At 32.9% G+C, this 18,967-nt stretch overlaps 1 protein-coding gene across 3 annotated transcripts in view; it reads left to right on the top strand.

Annotated features, from left to right (window-relative positions):
* Positions 1-18,967, top strand: part of TPR (translocated promoter region, nuclear basket protein) — a 60,060-nt gene that overhangs the window by 500 nt on the left and 40,593 nt on the right. For all 3 annotated transcript variants that reach the window (XM_033093672.1, XM_033093671.1, XM_033093670.1), the window contains exons 2-21: positions 35-343; positions 1,770-1,874; positions 3,726-3,799; positions 5,673-5,769; positions 6,901-7,004; positions 7,334-7,498; positions 7,958-8,050; positions 8,497-8,577; positions 8,655-8,742; positions 9,479-9,619; positions 10,022-10,113; positions 10,378-10,575; positions 12,856-12,963; positions 13,865-14,091; positions 14,762-14,925; positions 15,367-15,500; positions 15,586-15,734; positions 17,064-17,226; positions 17,791-17,925; positions 18,374-18,514. In XM_033093672.1, coding sequence (XP_032949563.1) covers positions 35-343; positions 1,770-1,874; positions 3,726-3,799; positions 5,673-5,769; positions 6,901-7,004; positions 7,334-7,498; positions 7,958-8,050; positions 8,497-8,577; positions 8,655-8,742; positions 9,479-9,619; positions 10,022-10,113; positions 10,378-10,575; positions 12,856-12,963; positions 13,865-14,091; positions 14,762-14,925; positions 15,367-15,500; positions 15,586-15,734; positions 17,064-17,226; positions 17,791-17,925; positions 18,374-18,514 — 2,768 coding nt within the window. The remainder of the gene's footprint in view (positions 1-34; positions 344-1,769; positions 1,875-3,725; positions 3,800-5,672; positions 5,770-6,900; positions 7,005-7,333; positions 7,499-7,957; positions 8,051-8,496; positions 8,578-8,654; positions 8,743-9,478; positions 9,620-10,021; positions 10,114-10,377; positions 10,576-12,855; positions 12,964-13,864; positions 14,092-14,761; positions 14,926-15,366; positions 15,501-15,585; positions 15,735-17,063; positions 17,227-17,790; positions 17,926-18,373; positions 18,515-18,967) is intronic.

The raw sequence follows: 18,967 nt of genomic DNA, 5'->3' as shown, positions 1-18,967 counted from the left end.
TGCTTCAGCTAACCCAGAGGACTCGATTTCCCAGGGTCCCGCCGCGGAAGTCTCCGGCGGGTCGGAGCGCGCGAGCCACCAGGCGAGGTGGCAGAGGCGGCCGCCCAGACTTCTGGGTCCTCCTGGTCTTCGTCTTTCTTCTCCGTTTCTGCTCCGTCGGCCGCTGCGGCTGCAGCCCCCGGCCCGAGCGACATGGCGGCGGTGTTGCAGCAAGTCCTGGAGCGCACGGAATTGAACAAGCTGCCTAAGTCGGTCCAGAACAAACTTGAAAAGTTCCTGGCCGACCAGCAATCCGAGATCGATGGGCTGAAGGGGCGGCACGAGAAATTTAAGGTGGAGAGCGGTAAGTGTGATGCTCTTCCCGCCCTCAGTTCTGGGCCTGACTCCATAGCTGTGGCTTTCCCCCTTGCCAGCTTGCTCGCTCTCTACCATTACGGGGAGCATCGCTTCCCGGGCCCCGCGGGCACCCTAGGCCTTTTCTTACCTGCTCTGACAGTTTGATACGAAGGAGACTTTCTGTTTTTTAAAACCTGAATCCACATTTAGGTCCATTTGCTTCGTAATGAGGGTAGTCTCATATAGGGGCACTTAACGCTGTTAAGAAATTGTGAAGATTTGGGTCTATTTACACCGGACTAAAGAGAGTGCGCAACCCCTATCTCTCCAAGCCTTGAGTACCCTGTCTGTATGTTGCACGTAAAATAATGGTGATTTCCGCTCGATTGTCTGGTGATCTGCATTCAAAGCCCCTCTTGACTGCTTCGTGCACTTGTTTTGAGTGTGTGTCGCTCTGGTCCGGTAACAAACTACGTACATGTTCATGGAAGTGAGTAGGTGCGTAGGACATTGGAAACAAAGGGAACGTGCAGTAAATAAGTTTAATATATAAGACTTATCTCCAAAAAATATATTCAGTCTAAAAAGGAATTTTATAGAAAATATGTTGACCTATTTATAGATACTCTATAGTAGACCCTCAAATAAGAAAATTACCGACAATAGTGACGTCAGTGTCCTTGAAATAAGAGTATAGTAATTAGCATTAGTAAAATACAAGCTTCTGTTTTATGTCTTGGTTCACCAGTTGTTTGGGGGAATTGGTACTGGGTTTTGCTAAGTTGATTGAAAATTCTGAATAAATTTTTACAATGTAATTAGCAAGCAGAATTGATTGATGTTGAATGTTATTCTCTGAACCCAAAACTTAATGTAGTACACTGCATTCTATTCATTAATTGACACAGTGAATATTGAGTGACTTCTGTGTGCCTGATACTGTGCTGAACAGTATATATTCAGTCTCTTCTGTTTATTTTTAACAAATTTAGTAACTTTATATTTTCAGATGTTATTTTTGGCTATTTTCACAAGCTTTTTAAAGCAAAACAGTTTTTAATCTAAATTTTGTCTACATTTAATAAAATTTTTTTGGCTGCTTTATGCTAAGAAATCTGATGTGTGGGGAAAATACTAAGATAAATAAGATATGTTACCTGCCTTGAAGAAGTTCATAATCTTGTGTGATAGATGAGTAATTTGTAAAGGCCTCTTTCGGCCTTATTTTCTTTTGTCATATACATATAAGTCAGTTGGAAATATTAAAGACCTTTTCAGTGCTCGACGTATTTCCCTTTTCTCAAGTTACCGTATTTGGAATGCAGTTCCATTACTGTGTCTTAAATTTTAAAGTTAAGCTTATTAAAAATAATTAGCAATATTGAAACTGTGTACATGTGTAGTTGGTTTTAATTTTCTCTGCTCTTCTGTAGAACAACAGTACTTTGAGATAGAGAAGAGGCTGTCCCACAGTCAGGAGAGACTTGTGAATGAAACCAGAGAGTGCCAAAGCTTGCGGCTTGAGCTGGAGAAGCTCAGTAAGTATTTAATTACATCTTTACAATTTCTGTGGAGTTTTTAGATGTTTAGACACTCACACTCCTTTGTATGCTTTGAAAACATTTACTTACTGTCTATGAAAATACTGATTAAGTGTCATTGTCTTCATTTATGGTGATATTTGATTTTTCATTCAGTGGTACAGACTTTGTGAGAACATAGGGTTTAATAGTCAGGAGGCCTGGGTTCTAATTCTTGAGTGCTATTAAAAGCTCTTTTGCCTTAATGTAAATCATAACAGTGTCTGACGGTTGTTTATAAAATGGCTAGAACCACATGTCCATCTACCCACACAACTATACAGATCGAATATGATATGTTTGAAAGCATTTTGAAAAGACTAAAGCATTACGCAACTGAAAAGGTAAAGAGAGTAGTTTAATTTTATGTTATTGAAAAATTAAAACCTGTTAGTTCCATTATGTTTATGTTTTAACTCTTTGTTGTAATTTTTATATTTATGAATCTTGGTATTTCCTGTTTATAACCTAGTTCTTGTGAAAGATGAGTAGGTGTTTTTCTTCTTCATTAGTTTTCTTACATTATTAAGTCCTAGAAGGTACACAAAATCTTTTAAAGGTCCTGATATTTTGGGGGACGATGATGTGTATTGTGAGCTTTGTTTACAGTAGGAGAAAGCAAATGTCAGGAATGACCTTTATAGAATAGGGACATAATAATATACTATTAGATACAGCTGGATTTTAATTTGATTGGGAACTCAGGAAGCTAATAAGGAAAAGGGTTAAAACTTCAGCCTTCTTTTGTAACCATGTTGATACCCATTGACTATTTGCTTGGGTCCTAACTTTTTTCCAGCTAATTTTGGCACACCTCATTTTTAAAATGTAAGACATGCATATGGTATAGTATGAAAACACGTAATGAAGGCATAAATACTTATGGAGTATTTAAATATCTATTTGAGGTATAAAGAGTTCTGTAGAGTAGTGATGTAAAGAATTTCAGGAAAATCACTGTGATTATAGTTGCTTGTATGAGAACTGGGAAAAGGAGCAGTATACAGTTACATTTGTATTGTTTTAGTTTATCATTGTGCATCTGTAAGTTTGGAAAGCAGTAAATAACATTAAAGCAAAATAGAAAATTTAGACTAAGTTTAGCAGGGTTTTTTCCTTTAATAAGCCAATTGTTTGAATAGAATTTAAGACTGGAAGTAGTAATAATGTATTTGCTCAATAAATTAGTAGCACGTAATATAGATGAGTTTTAATGGAAGAAAGCTTCAGAAAGTGCGTTCTAATTATCTGCATGTGTTTAGAAGAGAGACTATAAGGGGAGATAGCCCATTATGAGTAGACATTGTGGGATTGATAATTCAGTGTCAAGCATACTTTTTCTTCCACGTTAAAGGCTCCCTTTAGAGTGATAAATAAGCTGAATTATAATTACAGTATCCATTATTGTGACTACCGTGTATATATACTTCATGTAGTTTAAATGTTATTTATTCTCTTTATACTTTTTAACTCACTTTTTATTTGTAAATATAATTCACCTTTTTATGTTTGATTTGGAAGATCTTATTGGAAAATAAGATAATTGATAATTGCATATACTTTTTCCTATAAATGTTGCCTGGAATGATCACAAATATGATTTTGGAGAAGGGTGGCATATTTAAAATTTTGATCTAGAAATACAGTAAATTTGGGATGTATTTATGAGTTTGGAATGCAATGTACAACTCACCCTTTCTGAGACTCAGTTTCTTAATTTTAAAATGTGTATGGGTGGCAGTTGGGTAAAAATTGTCATTGCAAGTTTTAAGCTTATGTGTGATTGATCATAAAATTCCTTTTATCCAGACAGTCAACTCAAGGCACTAACTGAGAAAAACAAAGAACTAGAAATTGCTCAGGATCGTAATGTTGCCATTCAGGTAAATGTTATTCCTATGAGTAAAGCTAATTGTAAGCATGATACTTGAGGAAGTTTTCTATTCTGATTTTACTTATTAATTAGTCAGTGGGAAGATGAAACAGATGTTCCGTTAGGAGAAGCTACTAAGAAAAACATGGATATAAACATAAATTTTTTTCATTGCATCTTGATGTTTTTTAATAGATTGGACGTTTCTTTTACTCATTAGAATATATTGGTACTTGATATAAAAAAAAAACACTTGGTTTTAGCTCTGAAGCTCTTAAGTTTTGGGTTTTTTTTTTTTAATTTTACTCATTAGAATATATTGGTACTTGATATAAAAAAAAAACACTTGGTTTTAGCTCTGAAGCTCTTAAGTTTTGGGTTTTTTTTTTTAATTCTCATTGTAAGTAAACTGCCATAGAACTATAAGTAGGATAGATGTTCATAGATCCATCTATCCATCTACCCACCTATCTACCTGCCATCCATCTTTCCTTTCTCTTAGAAATTAGTATCTATTTAATGCTTAATTATTGCCCAGGCATAATTTCAAGTATTGTGATACAGTTGGGGATATGAGTGAATCAACATGGGAAATCATTTCCTTACAATACTACTGTGTTTCCCCGAATATAAGGCCTAGCCGGACCATCAGCTCTGAAGTGTCTTTTGGAGCAAAAATAATGTAAGATCTGGTATTATATTATACCCAGTTTTATATTGCATTATGTAAAACCTGGTATTATTATGTTACGTTACATAAAACTCAGTCTTATATTAGACCTGGTCTTATATTAAAATAAGATCGGGTCTTACATTAATTTTTGCTCCAAAAGATGCATTTGAACTTACGGTCCCGCTTATTTTCGGGAAACACGGTAATATGAATAACAAATTGAATTTGATTATAAGAATTGTGGACCAATTTGTTTAATAAAGTGATCATACCCAGTGATTCTTTGACCAGATAGAACTTTAGATTCCTTCCATTGCTTTTTAAAAATTTGCATTTGATATGAGGTTGAAAGATACTTAATATATAAAAGATACTTACGATGGCAAAGAGTAGTAGAATTGGTCCACTGGAAATTTAAAGTTCTCTACATAAAAAGACCTAAAATGCAAATAAGCTATTAAAAAGTTTTTTCAATAAAAATATGACTGTTTACATCCTTAATACATGACCACTTTCCAATTATAAGAAAAATCATTGAAGAGGGAAATGGGCAAAGGAATTTAAAAGAGAGAGAGAAGCTACACAAATGGCTGACAGCAAAGTGAAATGTTACTCTACTTGTAATCAGAAAAATGCAGATGAAACAATAATAACAATTATTTTTCACCTCCGCACATTGACATTCATTTCTTTCTCTTTATTATTTTTTTTAAGAACAATCTTAAGTTCTGGCATGGGTGGCATGAGATTGCCACTTATAACTCAAAGAAAAACATAAATTGCCATTGTCTTGCTGGAAAGCAATTTGACTAAGTTTATTAGGAATTTTAAGTAATTCCATGCTAGGGATCTTTCTTGAGAAATAATTAGAACAAAGTGTAAATGTAGTGACAGCAAAAATTTAAAAGTAAATGTCTTACAAAGACATGTTTAAGGAGGACACTTCCAAGTGATACAAAGTGGCATGGGAAGTTTTATCGTGAGCCTGGGAAAAATAATTTTTAGAAATCCAAAATACATTGTGAACAGAAATGTTGAACGTATGGGTAACTTTTAAGCTTTTTGATGTATAAGTTATAAGAGAAAGAAAACCAACCATTTTAAACTGCAGCTGATGTTAATTAAAGAGACAATTTCATGTTCAAGTTCCTGTATTGATCAACTTGATTTTCTTATTTAAGTGTATTATGCTTACTCCTTTATATGACAGAGCCAGTTTACAAGGACAAAGGAAGAATTAGAAGCTGAGAAAAGAGACTTAATTAGAACCAATGAGAGACTATCTCAAGAACTTGAATATTTAACAGGTATGAAGAACTCCACTCTTTTACTTTCTCTTCTAACAATGCTAGGAATTAACCCACAGTCCGTTTCTGTTGTTGAGGTTTCTTTATCATATGTCAGATAGAGTTCAGAGTAATAGGCTATAGTTTCTCCTACTCATTTATACTTAGATCAATATCAAGGATTTAAAGAAGTGTCTAGACAAGTTACACAAATGAAAAAAAACATCTCAAAGAAGTAGTAATTTGGACCAAGGTTTACATACAAAGATACTTACTATAAAGTTATTTGTAATATATTGAAAGCAATTTAAGTGTTCATTTATAGAAGCTAAACTCCCTCATTTTATACACCCTTGCTGGTTAATCTGTCCATAAGCATTCAACATAAGAACTAAAAAGGAGAGCCCATATTTAAAAACAGGCTGGAGGAGTTAGGAGGCAGGAATATAAGATATGTAAACATAGAATATTGTATGTAATACAGTTCATATATGAGTATTGAAGTGAACATGACTCTTAAGTAGCTTAATGGTATCAAGTTCCCTTTGGTTACTTTATATAAGATTTTTGAAAATTTTTATTTCTATTAAAGGAGAAATTTTCAAATGCTTTTGTTATTATACAGCAGTACTTAATTAGGTAACTAGACTTTTCCAGTCTAAGAAAAAGTTACTTCTAAGTATGTGTTGAGAATGTTCATCAGCTAGTGAGTAGGTAAAATGAGTTTTTTTTCATAAAAACCTTGATATAAGGAATATGAAAAGTAAGCATGTATGTTATGGCTGTTTTGAGTAGAAGTTTTTTTTATATGTATCATTACTTTTTAATTTGACAAATGGCTATTTGTGAAATTTTAATAGACTCTTGGTTATAGATCAGGAAAATTACTGTTGATTTTGCATATTTCGCTGATGATACTGTATTTGAAGTAAAATAACCAGTATAAATTAAATTGGTTGGGTATAGGAATGTAGCTTCTTTGTCATCTATTCATTTAAATTTGCAATTAATAATGGCAGAAACATTAAAATAGAGGACTTGAGAACTACTTACTTTGTATTAAATGTTTATATTCCTAGAGGTGTGTTTTTTGATGTTTGGTTCCTCTGAACGATAATTAGTCATTTTAAAACTTGCCTCTGACCTTTCTAGAGGATGTTAAACGTCTAAATGAAAAACTTAAAGAAAGCAATGCAACAAAGGGCGATCTTCAGTTAAAACTGGATGAACTTCAAGCTTCTGATGTTTCTGTTAAGGCAAGTAACAATTCTTAATGCACCAAACACAGTTTTTGCTTAAGACTCACTTAATGTTATCTATAAAATAATTAAAAGCTGTAGTTTGTTTTTTCTGAACGTCAGGGAATTAAGAAGCATCAAGACAATTTTAATTGAACTGCTTTGCTTATGTGATATTTAAGTTCTTGTCATTCTTATCTGATTGTGTTTCCTGTTAAGAATCCTTGCAGATATTTATTTCTGTTGTAAAATAAAACTCTGCTTGTGTTTCTTAGATGCAGACAAAATCTTTTGAATAACTGTATATTGTCTTTCACTATTAATGTTATTTTTTTGGATTCTTTTAGTATCGGGAAAAACGTTTGGAGCAAGAAAAGGAATTGTTACATAATCAGAATACATGGCTGAATACAGAGTTGAAATCCAAAACTGATGAACTTCTGGCTCTTGGCAGAGAAAAAGGAAATGAGATTCTAGAGCTTAAATGTAACCTTGAAAACAAGAAAGAGGAGGTACGTTAATAAAATTGTATCTTTGTATTGGTTATAAACTTATTTGTAGGCCAGTTTATTAAAAATGTATTCAATGGTGTATCAAAGTAAATACATTGAAAGATTAAGGGTCAAATATGGAGGACATAATTCATGAACATTTGGCTTGGGAAATTAACCAATTTCATTTAAATAAAGAATTTGAGATATTCTGTGATGAATTTTGGTACTACTATTGTCTTCTGATAATCTTTCCTAAGACTTGTTTAAGAAGTGGTGGTAAGTTTTTGTGAGTTAAAGCCAAAAATGTTTTTTCATGAGCTATTTTTCATTTTCTTAAATATACACATTTTCTTGTAAAACACTTTTTTTTGGATGTGGGGGATTATTTTGCTATTATTTGGCAGCTAAACTTCATATCAAATTAATTTCAGTTAATACATCATTCTCCCCCTACCTAACCTTACTGTTTGTTTCTAGGTTTCTAGACTGGAAGAACAGATGAATGGCTTGAAAACGTCAAATGAGAATCTTCAAAAGCATGTAGAGGATCTGTTGACCAAACTGAAAGAGGTATTGTGACCACTGTAAAATATCTCTTACAAAAGTATTGAAGCACTTATGAAGTTATTATTTTGTAAAATTATTTCATGTTTTGAACTGGTCCTGGCACCATGAAGTAGGTAGGACATTACTCTATGATGTAGCTAGACTAAAATAGCTAGAATCAGATGTAACAGTTTCACGCTATAACCAAAGTAATATGTAAAACTGAGTATGGTCAGTTTTAATATTTAAGTATTCTATTTTAAGATAAAAAATATAATTGCTATTTTTAAGGTAGTTCATCTTCATCACAAAAACTCATTCTAATTTTTAGTGTTTTAGTTGTATCTCTTTACTATATAAAACTGGATAAAATATAAATTTTTTTATCTTGGCGTTCGATAAGCTTTATAAATTCAGTTCAAACGAGATAGCTGTAATTGGGTTTTTTTGTTTTGTTTTGTTTTTTTCAGGCAAAGGAGCAGCAGGCCAGTATGGAAGAGAAATTCCACAATGAATTAAATGCTCACATAAAACTGTCTAACCTATACAAGGTAGGTACCCTGCCACACATTTTCATTTCCCAATGTTACATTATTGGATATTGGATAACTTTAAGATTAAATTTTAGAGTGCTGCTGATGACTCAGAGGCAAAGAGCAATGAACTGACCCGAGCAGTGGACGAACTACACAAACTTTTGAAAGAAGCTGGAGAAGGTAACTTTTCAAATATGGGAAGACTTTTGTTTTTAGATAGAAGGTACTTTTTTCTTTACTTTTGCGTAGAAGGTTGGATTTGGAAGTCAGATTAACTTTATTAGGGACAAACTTTGGTATAGAAGAAAGATCCTTGGATTAAGAAATTTTAAATTATCTTTTCAGCAAATACTACATTTGAAAATATAGATAGCTATTGTTTTTCTGTATCTTTCAACTAATAACCTTATGTATATTCTGATTTCTAATAGCAAATTTTTCTTCCATTTTTAAAACATTTACTTTGATAAGTATATAAGGGTTTATAGTTTGGGTACTCTCTTAATCCATACATAAGCCTCACTTTTAAAGTTATAAATACTGTATTTTAAAGTCTTTGATTTTTCTTATAGTCTTACTTTTTTTGAAATGTAAGTTATTTATGTATGATCTTTTTCAGTCATGTTCTATGTTCTAGACTAAAGATCAGATTAAAACCAAAGAGATACTTAGAGGTACTTTTTTACAGTTTGAGTTTCCTTATTTTTCCCATGGATAGGAGACGCCAAAAGTAGAAATAGATTGACCAGACCAGGACATTTCAGGAATTATAATTTCAGTAGGTAGTAAGTCAACGACAGTCTCTCTAGAATTTAATATTGTCTGCTGAAGGGAAAAATGACTATTCTGTTACATTTTATAAACTCCAAGATTTTACTTACATATTTGGACTTTCTGTCTTTAAAAATGTTTGTAGCAAATAAAGCAATACAAGATCATCTTCTAGAGGTGGAAGAATCGAAAGAACAAATGGAAAAAGAAATGCTTGATAAGATAGGGAAACTGGAGAAGGAATTAGAGAATGCAAATGACCTGCTTTCTGCCACAAAACGTAAAGGTATGGGTTAGTAGATGCTTATTAAGTGGCTTGTAATACTAGAATTTTTCTACATAGTTCTCTTATTACTCATACTATTTCTCTGACGTGTTGTGATGTAGGAAACTCCATCAAGTTACAGCATTAGAACTTATTTTTACTTTAAAATTAGTTCTTTATGTATCTTTACTGCATTGTCGGATTTGATCACACGTAATTGTGTGTCAGTTTCCAGAACTGTAATTACTTCATGATTTTTAGAATTGGGTTGTGTTATATGACTCTTTGATGTCATATTTTAAAAACCTTCATAGGAATTTATACGTAATGTACAGTAGGTGTCACTTTTTATTTGAAAAATATATTAGTGGCTTTCATTTGAAATTTTATGAAAATATACCAGATATCTATATGTTGGCACAGGAGCCATATTATCTGAAGAAGAGCTTGCAGCCATGTCTCCTACTGCCGCAGCCGTAGCTAAGATAGTGAAACCTGGCATGAAGTTAACTGAGGTAAGAGTGGTATTAAATATTGTTATTTTCCCCCAGCAAAAGTGTTCACATCTCTCTGAAACTTAATCCCTAGAAAAATTATTCTTAAAATCATCTGATGATTAATGTGTCATTTTTGGAAAGGCTTTATTGGTTCCTGGTTATACGTAACAGATAGTAAATATTTCTGTCTTATTTAAGTGCTAATGAATGTTTATTATGAAGATGGACTATATACTACTGTCGTTATACCTAGATTTAAAATTATTCCTCTTCTGCTTTCAGCTGTATAATGCTTATGTGGAAACTCAGGATCAGTTGCTTTTGGAGAAACTAGAAAACAAAAGAATTAATAAGTACTTAGATGAAATAGTGAAAGAAGTTGAAGCCAAAGCACCAATTTTGAAACGCCAGAGGGAGGAGTATGAACGTGCACAGAAAGCTGTGGCAAGTTTATCTGTTAAGCTTGAACAAGCTATGAAGGTTGGTTCCATTCCTAACTTAGCTGTGGAGAAAATACGTATGAGAAATTATTTACTACGTAGTGTTTTCTTAGAATTAAAGTATTGAAGTCAGAAAAGGCTAAATATGCTTTCTTCAGTGATACAGTAATTAAACATTTTAAAGTTTTTTACTGTATTACGAAACACCTATAATCACAAAATATTCTACCTTTATTTTGCTAAAATTGTGAGAGCCTTTACATTTTTTAAGACATTTGGGATGTGTTCTGTAGGGTTCTGTAACAGATGATAAGTAGCCACTCTTCAAATTAAAACAGCAATCTCTATAATAGAACTCTCCTAAATTTAGCATGGTCTTTGTCATGCAGTTCTGACATTCTCTTAAAAAATGCTAATATTTTTTGATCACAGGGAGGAACTTTTTCATACTATTTAACAATTTGGCAAATCTTTATAAATGTTATTTTGTTACTGTTCTTTGCATGTTTGAAATACCGAGGAGGTTCATAAATATCTTTTACCTTTCAAGGTTGTATAAATAAATTGTGTCCTTAATTTAAACTTTTATTGCTGTTGCTGATACAATTTAGATGTCAGTTTAAGTCAAGGTATATTATATATAATTGTGTCTTCCTGAGTCAGATAATACCTAGCAGTCTTGCCCTGACAGAATATTGGCTTTTTGACACCCCTTCCCCTAGTGTGGTTTGAAAAGAGGTCCCCTGGGTCTAATTAGATCCTCTTGAGTTTCTCACCATTGAGAATGAGCATATTGCTGGGAGCTCATTGTCTGAAGGGAATAGTGAGGTAGAACTAGGGCATAAGAATCAGATAATAGCAGCTGTTCAATATGGAGAAAACCTCTTTGTTCCTTCTTCACTAATGCACAGGTACAGTAATAAAAATCCCTTACTAGTTTCTTCCATAACTGCCAAAGGATTTAAAGATAATTTCTGTATCTTTTTTTATAACTGAATCTTCTGTTCACAATATACATTACGTGTCCTTTAGTCTAGGTTCTGTGATGCTCATTTGTTAGTTTTTCAAGGTTTTATAACCAAATAACTTCCTTGGCATCTTAATCCCATTTTGAACACAATAGATTTGTATCATTGCCATTGTTCATGAATATTCACCAGCTTCGTTATGTCATATACTTGTTCCTACTGAAATTGGTTTATGATTACCTTTAGGGCAGTGTACTCAGAGATACATGAAACACCAGGATAAATATGAGACATCTTTCACTTGAATGGTATTTACAACATTTTTATGTGAAAACAGCACATTAAGAAGCAAAATTTGAATGAGAGAAAACATATGATTTCAAAGATATTTTGTGCTTAATCAGACTCCTTAAAACTGTGGCTCTAAATCCCTAATGATACTGTGATGGAAAACTTTGCAAAGCACTGCATGTGCTGTCATATAAACCAGATTTAATTTTATTTCTTTTTTTTTTTAGATTTCTTTTTTATTATTATTGGGGGAGGGAACAGAACTTTATTGGGGAACAGTGTATACTTCCAGGATGTTTGTTTTTTTTTCCGAGTCAAGTTGTCCTTTCAAACTTAGTTCTGGAGGGTGCCATTCAGTTTCAAGTTGTTGTCCTTTCAGTCTTAGTTGTGGAGGGCGCAGCTCAGCTCCAGGTCCAGTTGCCTTTGCTAGTTGCAGGGAGCGCAGCTCACCATCCCTTGCAAGAGTTGAGGAATTGAACTGGCAACCTTGTGGTTGAGAGCCCACTGGCCCCTGTGGGAATCGAACCAGCAGCCTTCGGAGTCAGGAGCATAGAGCTCTAACTGCTTGAGCCACAGGGCCGGCCCCTGTCATATTTTTTTAATAGCTTTGTTATATTGGCTACTGCTTCTTTAGAATTAATTCCTAATGTGTTTTTTATAACATCAAATCTTGTGTAATTTACCCAAAATTTTTTACTGATTGGATGTTTATTTCCAGATAACCATATAATGATTATCATTATAATGGAGTCCTTTGTTTTTGTCTTAATAACAAAACTTTTGAGATTTTGTGTTTTGTCATATGTTTTTTGTCAAAAGCATTTGATAATACAGTGATGAGCATTATAATGACCAATCTTTGAGATAGTAAGAAATACATGTAAAGAAATATTTGTAAAGAAATTCCTCTTTGGGGCTACTGTATTATGTAGAATGTTTTTAGTTTATAAGTTGATTACTATGGTAATTGAGCACTGTATGTTTTTGTTAGTCGTGTGACTTCTTCATTTGTATAGATCTTAGAAGGAAACAGCATTTTCACTTGAATTTGCATTTTAAAGGAGATTCAGCGTTTGCAGGAGGCCACTGATAAAGCCAACAAACATTCGTCTGTACTTGAAAGAGACAATCAGCGAATGGAAATACAGATAAAAGATCTTTCACAACAGGTTAGAAATTTTTGTTTCTTTTCCTACTTTTTCCTAAATTGATGGCCCAGTAATGTTTGAATCTGCAGGTATCTAAGAGAACTACCAGACGTGTGAAATTCTCATCAATTAGGAATACTACTCTAGCAGAATTGCATCCTAATCATTGTTTCTTCATAGCTCCCTCCCTTTTTCTTCTTTTTTCTTTGAGTGTTCCATAAATTTTCAAATTATAGGTTCTGGTTGAAATAAATGAAATAATTCAAAGATAAATAAAAATTCTTCTCCCTGCCAAGTCCCAGAGTATGTTCTTTCACGTCATTCTCCTTATATGTACAAATGTGAGCATATAGAAACATATGTAAGAATTCTTTGTTTTTACTGCTATAACTCCATGCCATATGCATTACCTGCCACTTTTTGATTGAATTAGTCAGGAAATTTAGACCTGTTTTTGTTTATTTTATCCGAATTTTTGTTTGTGGATCTACACACAATACATAAAAATTTCACATGAATGGAATTAATGTCTATTTTCCATGCTGTCTTGCCCCATCATACAATACATACATAAGGAACACATGAAAGCATACACATGTACACACAATGAGTATCTATTTCTGTGTGTTTTATAATTGGCCGTTTTACAAAAATTGAGCCATGCTTTTGGAATTATAATTGGCTGCTTTTAAACATAACAGATTTCATTACACACTTTTATGAAAATGAAAAATAGTTTTTTCCATTAAAATTTTATTTAGGTTTTAATACCTAAAATGATATGCCTGATATTTTTTTAAGATAATAGAAGTTGATGTTGTTTATAAAGTAGTATTTTCATTTCAAAAATTTCATTTTCTTCTAAACATTTCCTGAATCAAAACCAATACTATTTGATAACATATTAAAACTTTGTTTTTAGATTAGAGTGCTTTTGATGGAACTTGAAGAAGCCAGGGGTAACCATGTAATTCGTGATGAGGAAGTAAGCTCTGCTGATATAAGCAGTTCATCTGAAGTGATATCCCAGCATCTAGTATCTTACAGAAATATTGAAGAGCTTCAACAGCAAAATCAACGTCTTTTAGTGGCTCTTAGGGAACTTGGGGAAACCAGAGAACGAGAAGAACAAGAAACAACTTCATCTAAGTAAGCTGTTGACTACATTGGTTTCTTCAAACATTTATTGAAAACGTCTTATGTACACCCTAATAGGAATATACTGGGAATATAGTGATTTAGAAGAGAAAATAAATACTGAACAGCGATACCAAAAAAAAAAAAAAAGAAAAAAAAGAAAAATTCTACTCTCAGGGACCTCAATTTGTGGATGAGCTTGATAATAAGATGGATAAGTAAGTAGGTAATTTTAATTCAGTGTGATTAGTGCTATAATAGATAAAGCCTAGAGGTAGGAGCATAGAGGTGGAGGACCTAGCCTAGACTTTAGGGAATAGGCCTGACTTCATGGAGGAGATATGAGGAATTAATTACTCAAGCAGAGTAAAGAATTTTTTCAAAAAATGTGTTCAGTGCTAGAGGAGGAATGGCTGTGAATGTGAGAAGACAGGAGTTTGGACTGGGTGGGGTTGGTTTAATTTTTTCAAAAAATATTTCCAATGACAGTGGTGAGTGCCTGAGTCCTATATGGTGGTGGTTTTACAAGTGGTTCTTAAAATGTCAGCAGACAAAAGAAAGGATAAGAGAGATGAAAACATGCTTAATGGTAAATGATAAAAGACTTACTCATTTTACAGTAAAAATTATAACCGCCTCTTAATCTCAGTCCTGTGAAATAGACTGATGGTTTTTCCCACAGGATCAGTGAGCTTCAGCTCAAACTTGAGAGCGCCCTCACTGAACTGGAACAACTCCGTGAGGCACGACAACATCAGAAGCAGCTTGTTGATTCCATAGTTCGTCAGCGTGATATGTACCGTATTTTGTTGTCACAAACAACAGGAGTTGTCATTCCTTTACAAGGTTGGTTTTTATATGTTATCTTAAAAGTGTCCAAGTATTTTTGGAAAATTTTCTGAAATGTATATTGGTGAATGGACTTTGCAACATAAGCAGTATTCACTCCAATGACAGTTACAAATTTGACTTCATATATGATTGATAATAACAGATTATAAATCCTAAAACACACCATTATTTCAGGTATTATTAAAAAAGAAGAAATGCTGACCATTGTTGAAAAGTGTGCATCCTAGAATCAATGAATACTTATTTTGATTATATTTTCTTTTACCATTTAATCTGCAACTACATGTAATCCGATAGCAAAAATCAATAGGTTATTTAGTAATGTTTCCTAATTTCTATAATCTTACGATTTTATTTAAATAAATCTAGCTTGTTAATTATGGTGATGATGTATTTGCAAAAGAATGTTATAGCATTCTTTTTATGTTTTTGAAGCTTCAAGCTTAGACGATATTTCTCTTGTGTCAACTCCAAAACGTTCAAGTACATCACAGACTGTTTCCACTCCTACTCCAGTACCTATAATTGAGTCAGCAGAGGTAATCGAAGCCAAGGCTGCCCTTAAACAGGTAAAGATCACACCTTTACCCTTTATGTTGGGTTAGGTTTTAAGAGAACACAGTGTCATCTTCTAATAATTTATCTAATATTTAGTTGCAGGAAATTTTTGAAAACTATAAAAAAGAAAAGACGGATAGTGAAAAAATACAAAATGAGCAGCTTGAGAAATTTCAGGATCAAGTCACAGATCTGCGATCACAAAACACTAAAATTTCTACCCAGCTAGATTTTGCTTCTAAACGGTAAATTTTTCTTTGTTCAAAAATTATTGAAGTCAAAATGGTATAATTCAGTATTCAAATGAACTAAATTCAAGGGTTAAATTGCAACAGTGTTACTTTTTTGTAGGCCATAATTCAGATGAGAAGCTATGGGGGTTATTTTTAATATTGATTAATGATTTTCCTGGGCATTGCTATGGGGTCCAGGTACTTATTTACAGTTGAAGTTCATATAAGGAATATTGCTAGTTTTCCTTCCTGAGATTGAAAGACCTATTGTTTCTGTAAGACTTAATTATTTTATAAATGCACCAGAGGATGAGCGGAACGTAAGCAAATTTCATTCAGCCTTTTCTAGATAGAAGAGAAGTAAGTAGTAGATAATTTTGCATAAATTCACTTTCTTGATCCCTTATAAAGGAATAATAGTTAATTGCATTCCATAGTTATTATTAGACCCATTAAATACTTGTTAGCTTAGTTAAGGCAAAATTTATTTGTATGAATGCAGGCATACCTCAGAGATATTGCTAGTTCAGTTCCAGACCACTGCGATATAACAAATATTGCAATAAAGCAAGTCACATGAATTTTTTGGTTTCCCAGTGTGTATGCTTACACTTTACTGTAGTGTATTAAGTGTGCAATAACATTATGTCTAAAAAATGTACATACCTTAATTAAAAATACTTCATTGCTAAATATGCTAACCATCATCTGAGCCTTCACTGAGTCATAATCTTTTTGCTGGTGAAAGGTCTTGCCTTGATGTTCATGAAAAATTCAGTAACTGTGAAGCTCAGTAAAATGAGGTATAGCTGTGCCACATGCTAAAACTATGTTTTCATAAGAATATGACAGGAAGTTATTTCTATACATTCCAAGTTTGATACCCCATATATAAAGCATCTTTTTTCCCTTATGTTGATAGCTCTAACCGGCCATTTTCTAAGCTTTCAAGCACATAAGAAAATAAGATGAAGAGTTATAGCAGAAAAAAGAACTAGCAAAAATCTAGCACTAATCATGTGTAAATATCTTAAATTGCATACTATGTTATGGTGGGTGTCTGGTGTATGAACATTGTATTGGCATTATTTTGAATATGATTGAAATTCTTGTAAATGATTAAGATTAAAAAATTCAACATGAAATGCTGTGCTTGTTTAGAATTTGAATTTAACTGCCAACTTGGGAGTTTAGAAAAAAGTATGAAGGTGTTACTTTATTATAAAAAGCTACTTTTCATAGTCGTAATCATTTAAAATTATGCTATTGTGAAATTCCTTAAGGAACTAATTTGGATATAGTCTTTCAGTTGCTTATAGAATTATTTTGCTTTCATGTAAGTTATGAAATGTTGCAAGATAACGTTGAAGGATATCGCCGAGAAATAACCTCCCTACATGAGAGAAATCAGAAACTCACTGCAACAACTCAAAAGCAAGAACAGATCATCAATACAATGACGCAAGATTTGAGAGGAGCAAATGAAAAGCTAGCTGTTGCAGAAGTGAGACCAATTTCTTTCCTCTAACTTGCATTACAAGTTTCGTTTGACATTTGTTTTTTAGTTATTACTTTGATTTTACTAGTTGGTATAACAGATATTTGAGAGGTTTGTGTATTACAGGTCTTTACTACATGGTTTCCAGTAGAGTTGACTCTTGTACAACATGGGTTTGAACTGCACAGGTCCACTTAATTTACGAATGTGTATGTAAGTGGATCCAGGATAAATAAATCCATGCATTTCAAACCCGTGTTGTTCAAGGGTCAACTGTACGTAGTTTTTTGTTGTTGTTGTAAAGTCTGATTTGTTACAGCAAAGAAATCATATGTATTTGTGGTAATTGCAAGATTTTTTTTCTTTGATCTATTGGTATTCCCAATAATTTTTGCTTCATATTTGAACAAATGAAACTAAGTTATATTTTTTTATATAATGAAAAGATGTGCTTTCTAGCAGCAATAAGAAATGTTTAGTCATGAAGGATTGTTTTAATTTTATAATTGTATTATTACATTTGACACTTTGTTTTCCAACATTTTTCTTTCAATTGTATTTGCCCTGCAGGTAAGAGCAGAAAATTTGAAAAAGGAAAAGGAAATGCTTAAATTGTCAGAAGTTCGTCTTTCTCAACAAAGAGAGTCTCTGTTAGCTGAACAAAGAGGGCAAAACTTGCTGCTAACTAATCTGCAAACAATTCAGGTAACCAAATAAAAAGGCACATAAAAATATTTTTTAATTAGAAATTCTCTTAATTAGAAAATTTCTGTCATTTTTATCATATCTGTGATGATCATTGAATTTTGAGGTTTAAGACATGCCACTATTCTAAATAAAACATTTGAAAGAGACCTGATTGAATTGGTGAAATTGGCAGTTTTAATCTTCAGATATGTATTTATAGTCTTGTGTAGTTTAATTGTTTACAAGATTAAATTTTGGTACTATTGTAATGTTTCTTTTCCTGTTAAATAGATGTTTTAATATGTAGAATGTCAAAATAAGTCACTTGGTAAATGTTACAAATCTTAACTTCTTTATGTAGAATTTCTTTATGTAAACCTGTAATGCCCTCTAGCCTTTAATTTTTGTATTTTATTTTTTTAAAACTTTTTCTTAAGCATAATCAAACATCTTTTCTTTATCTTAGGGAATACTAGAGCGATCTGAAACGGAAACCAAACAAAGGCTTAGTAGCCAGATAGAAAAACTGGAAAATGAGATATCTCATCTAAAAAAGAAGTTGGAAAATGAGGTGGAACAAAGGCATACGCTTACTAGAAATCTAGATGTGAGTCTCTCAGTGTTCTGAATTTCTGTAGATTTGTTCGAAAATTAAGCTGGTGTATGAACACACTACCATCTCATGTTGAAGCATGGTTTTGAAGAGACTTCTTACAAACTCTTTAAGTTTGTCTTGCCTCTTTGTATACCTAGTAATTTTTATTGAGTGCTACATTGTGAGTTTTATCCTGTTGAGTACTGGATAGTTTTGTATTCCTATAAATTGTGAGCTTTGTTCTGTGATGCAGTAAAGTTAATTGAAAATAGTTTGACTCTCTTGAGCGTTGTTGCTTTTTATGATTTATTAGACACGGCCAAAGCAGTACTCAGCCTACAACTAATTATTCCCCATTACTGAGGCAAGACCTTCCTCAGTCTGGTCCCAGTAGCCATTGGCTTAAGAGTGTTTCAGTCTGGCTACTAGGAACAGGCATTATTCTTGACTCTGAGTGCCAGGCAC

Source organism: Rhinolophus ferrumequinum, chromosome 22 (assembly GCF_004115265.2).
Source record: "Rhinolophus ferrumequinum isolate MPI-CBG mRhiFer1 chromosome 22, mRhiFer1_v1.p, whole genome shotgun sequence".
In the NCBI taxonomy this organism is placed as follows: Eukaryota; Metazoa; Chordata; class Mammalia; order Chiroptera; family Rhinolophidae; genus Rhinolophus; species Rhinolophus ferrumequinum.
This window is presented reverse-complemented; position numbering and strand designations above follow the sequence as displayed.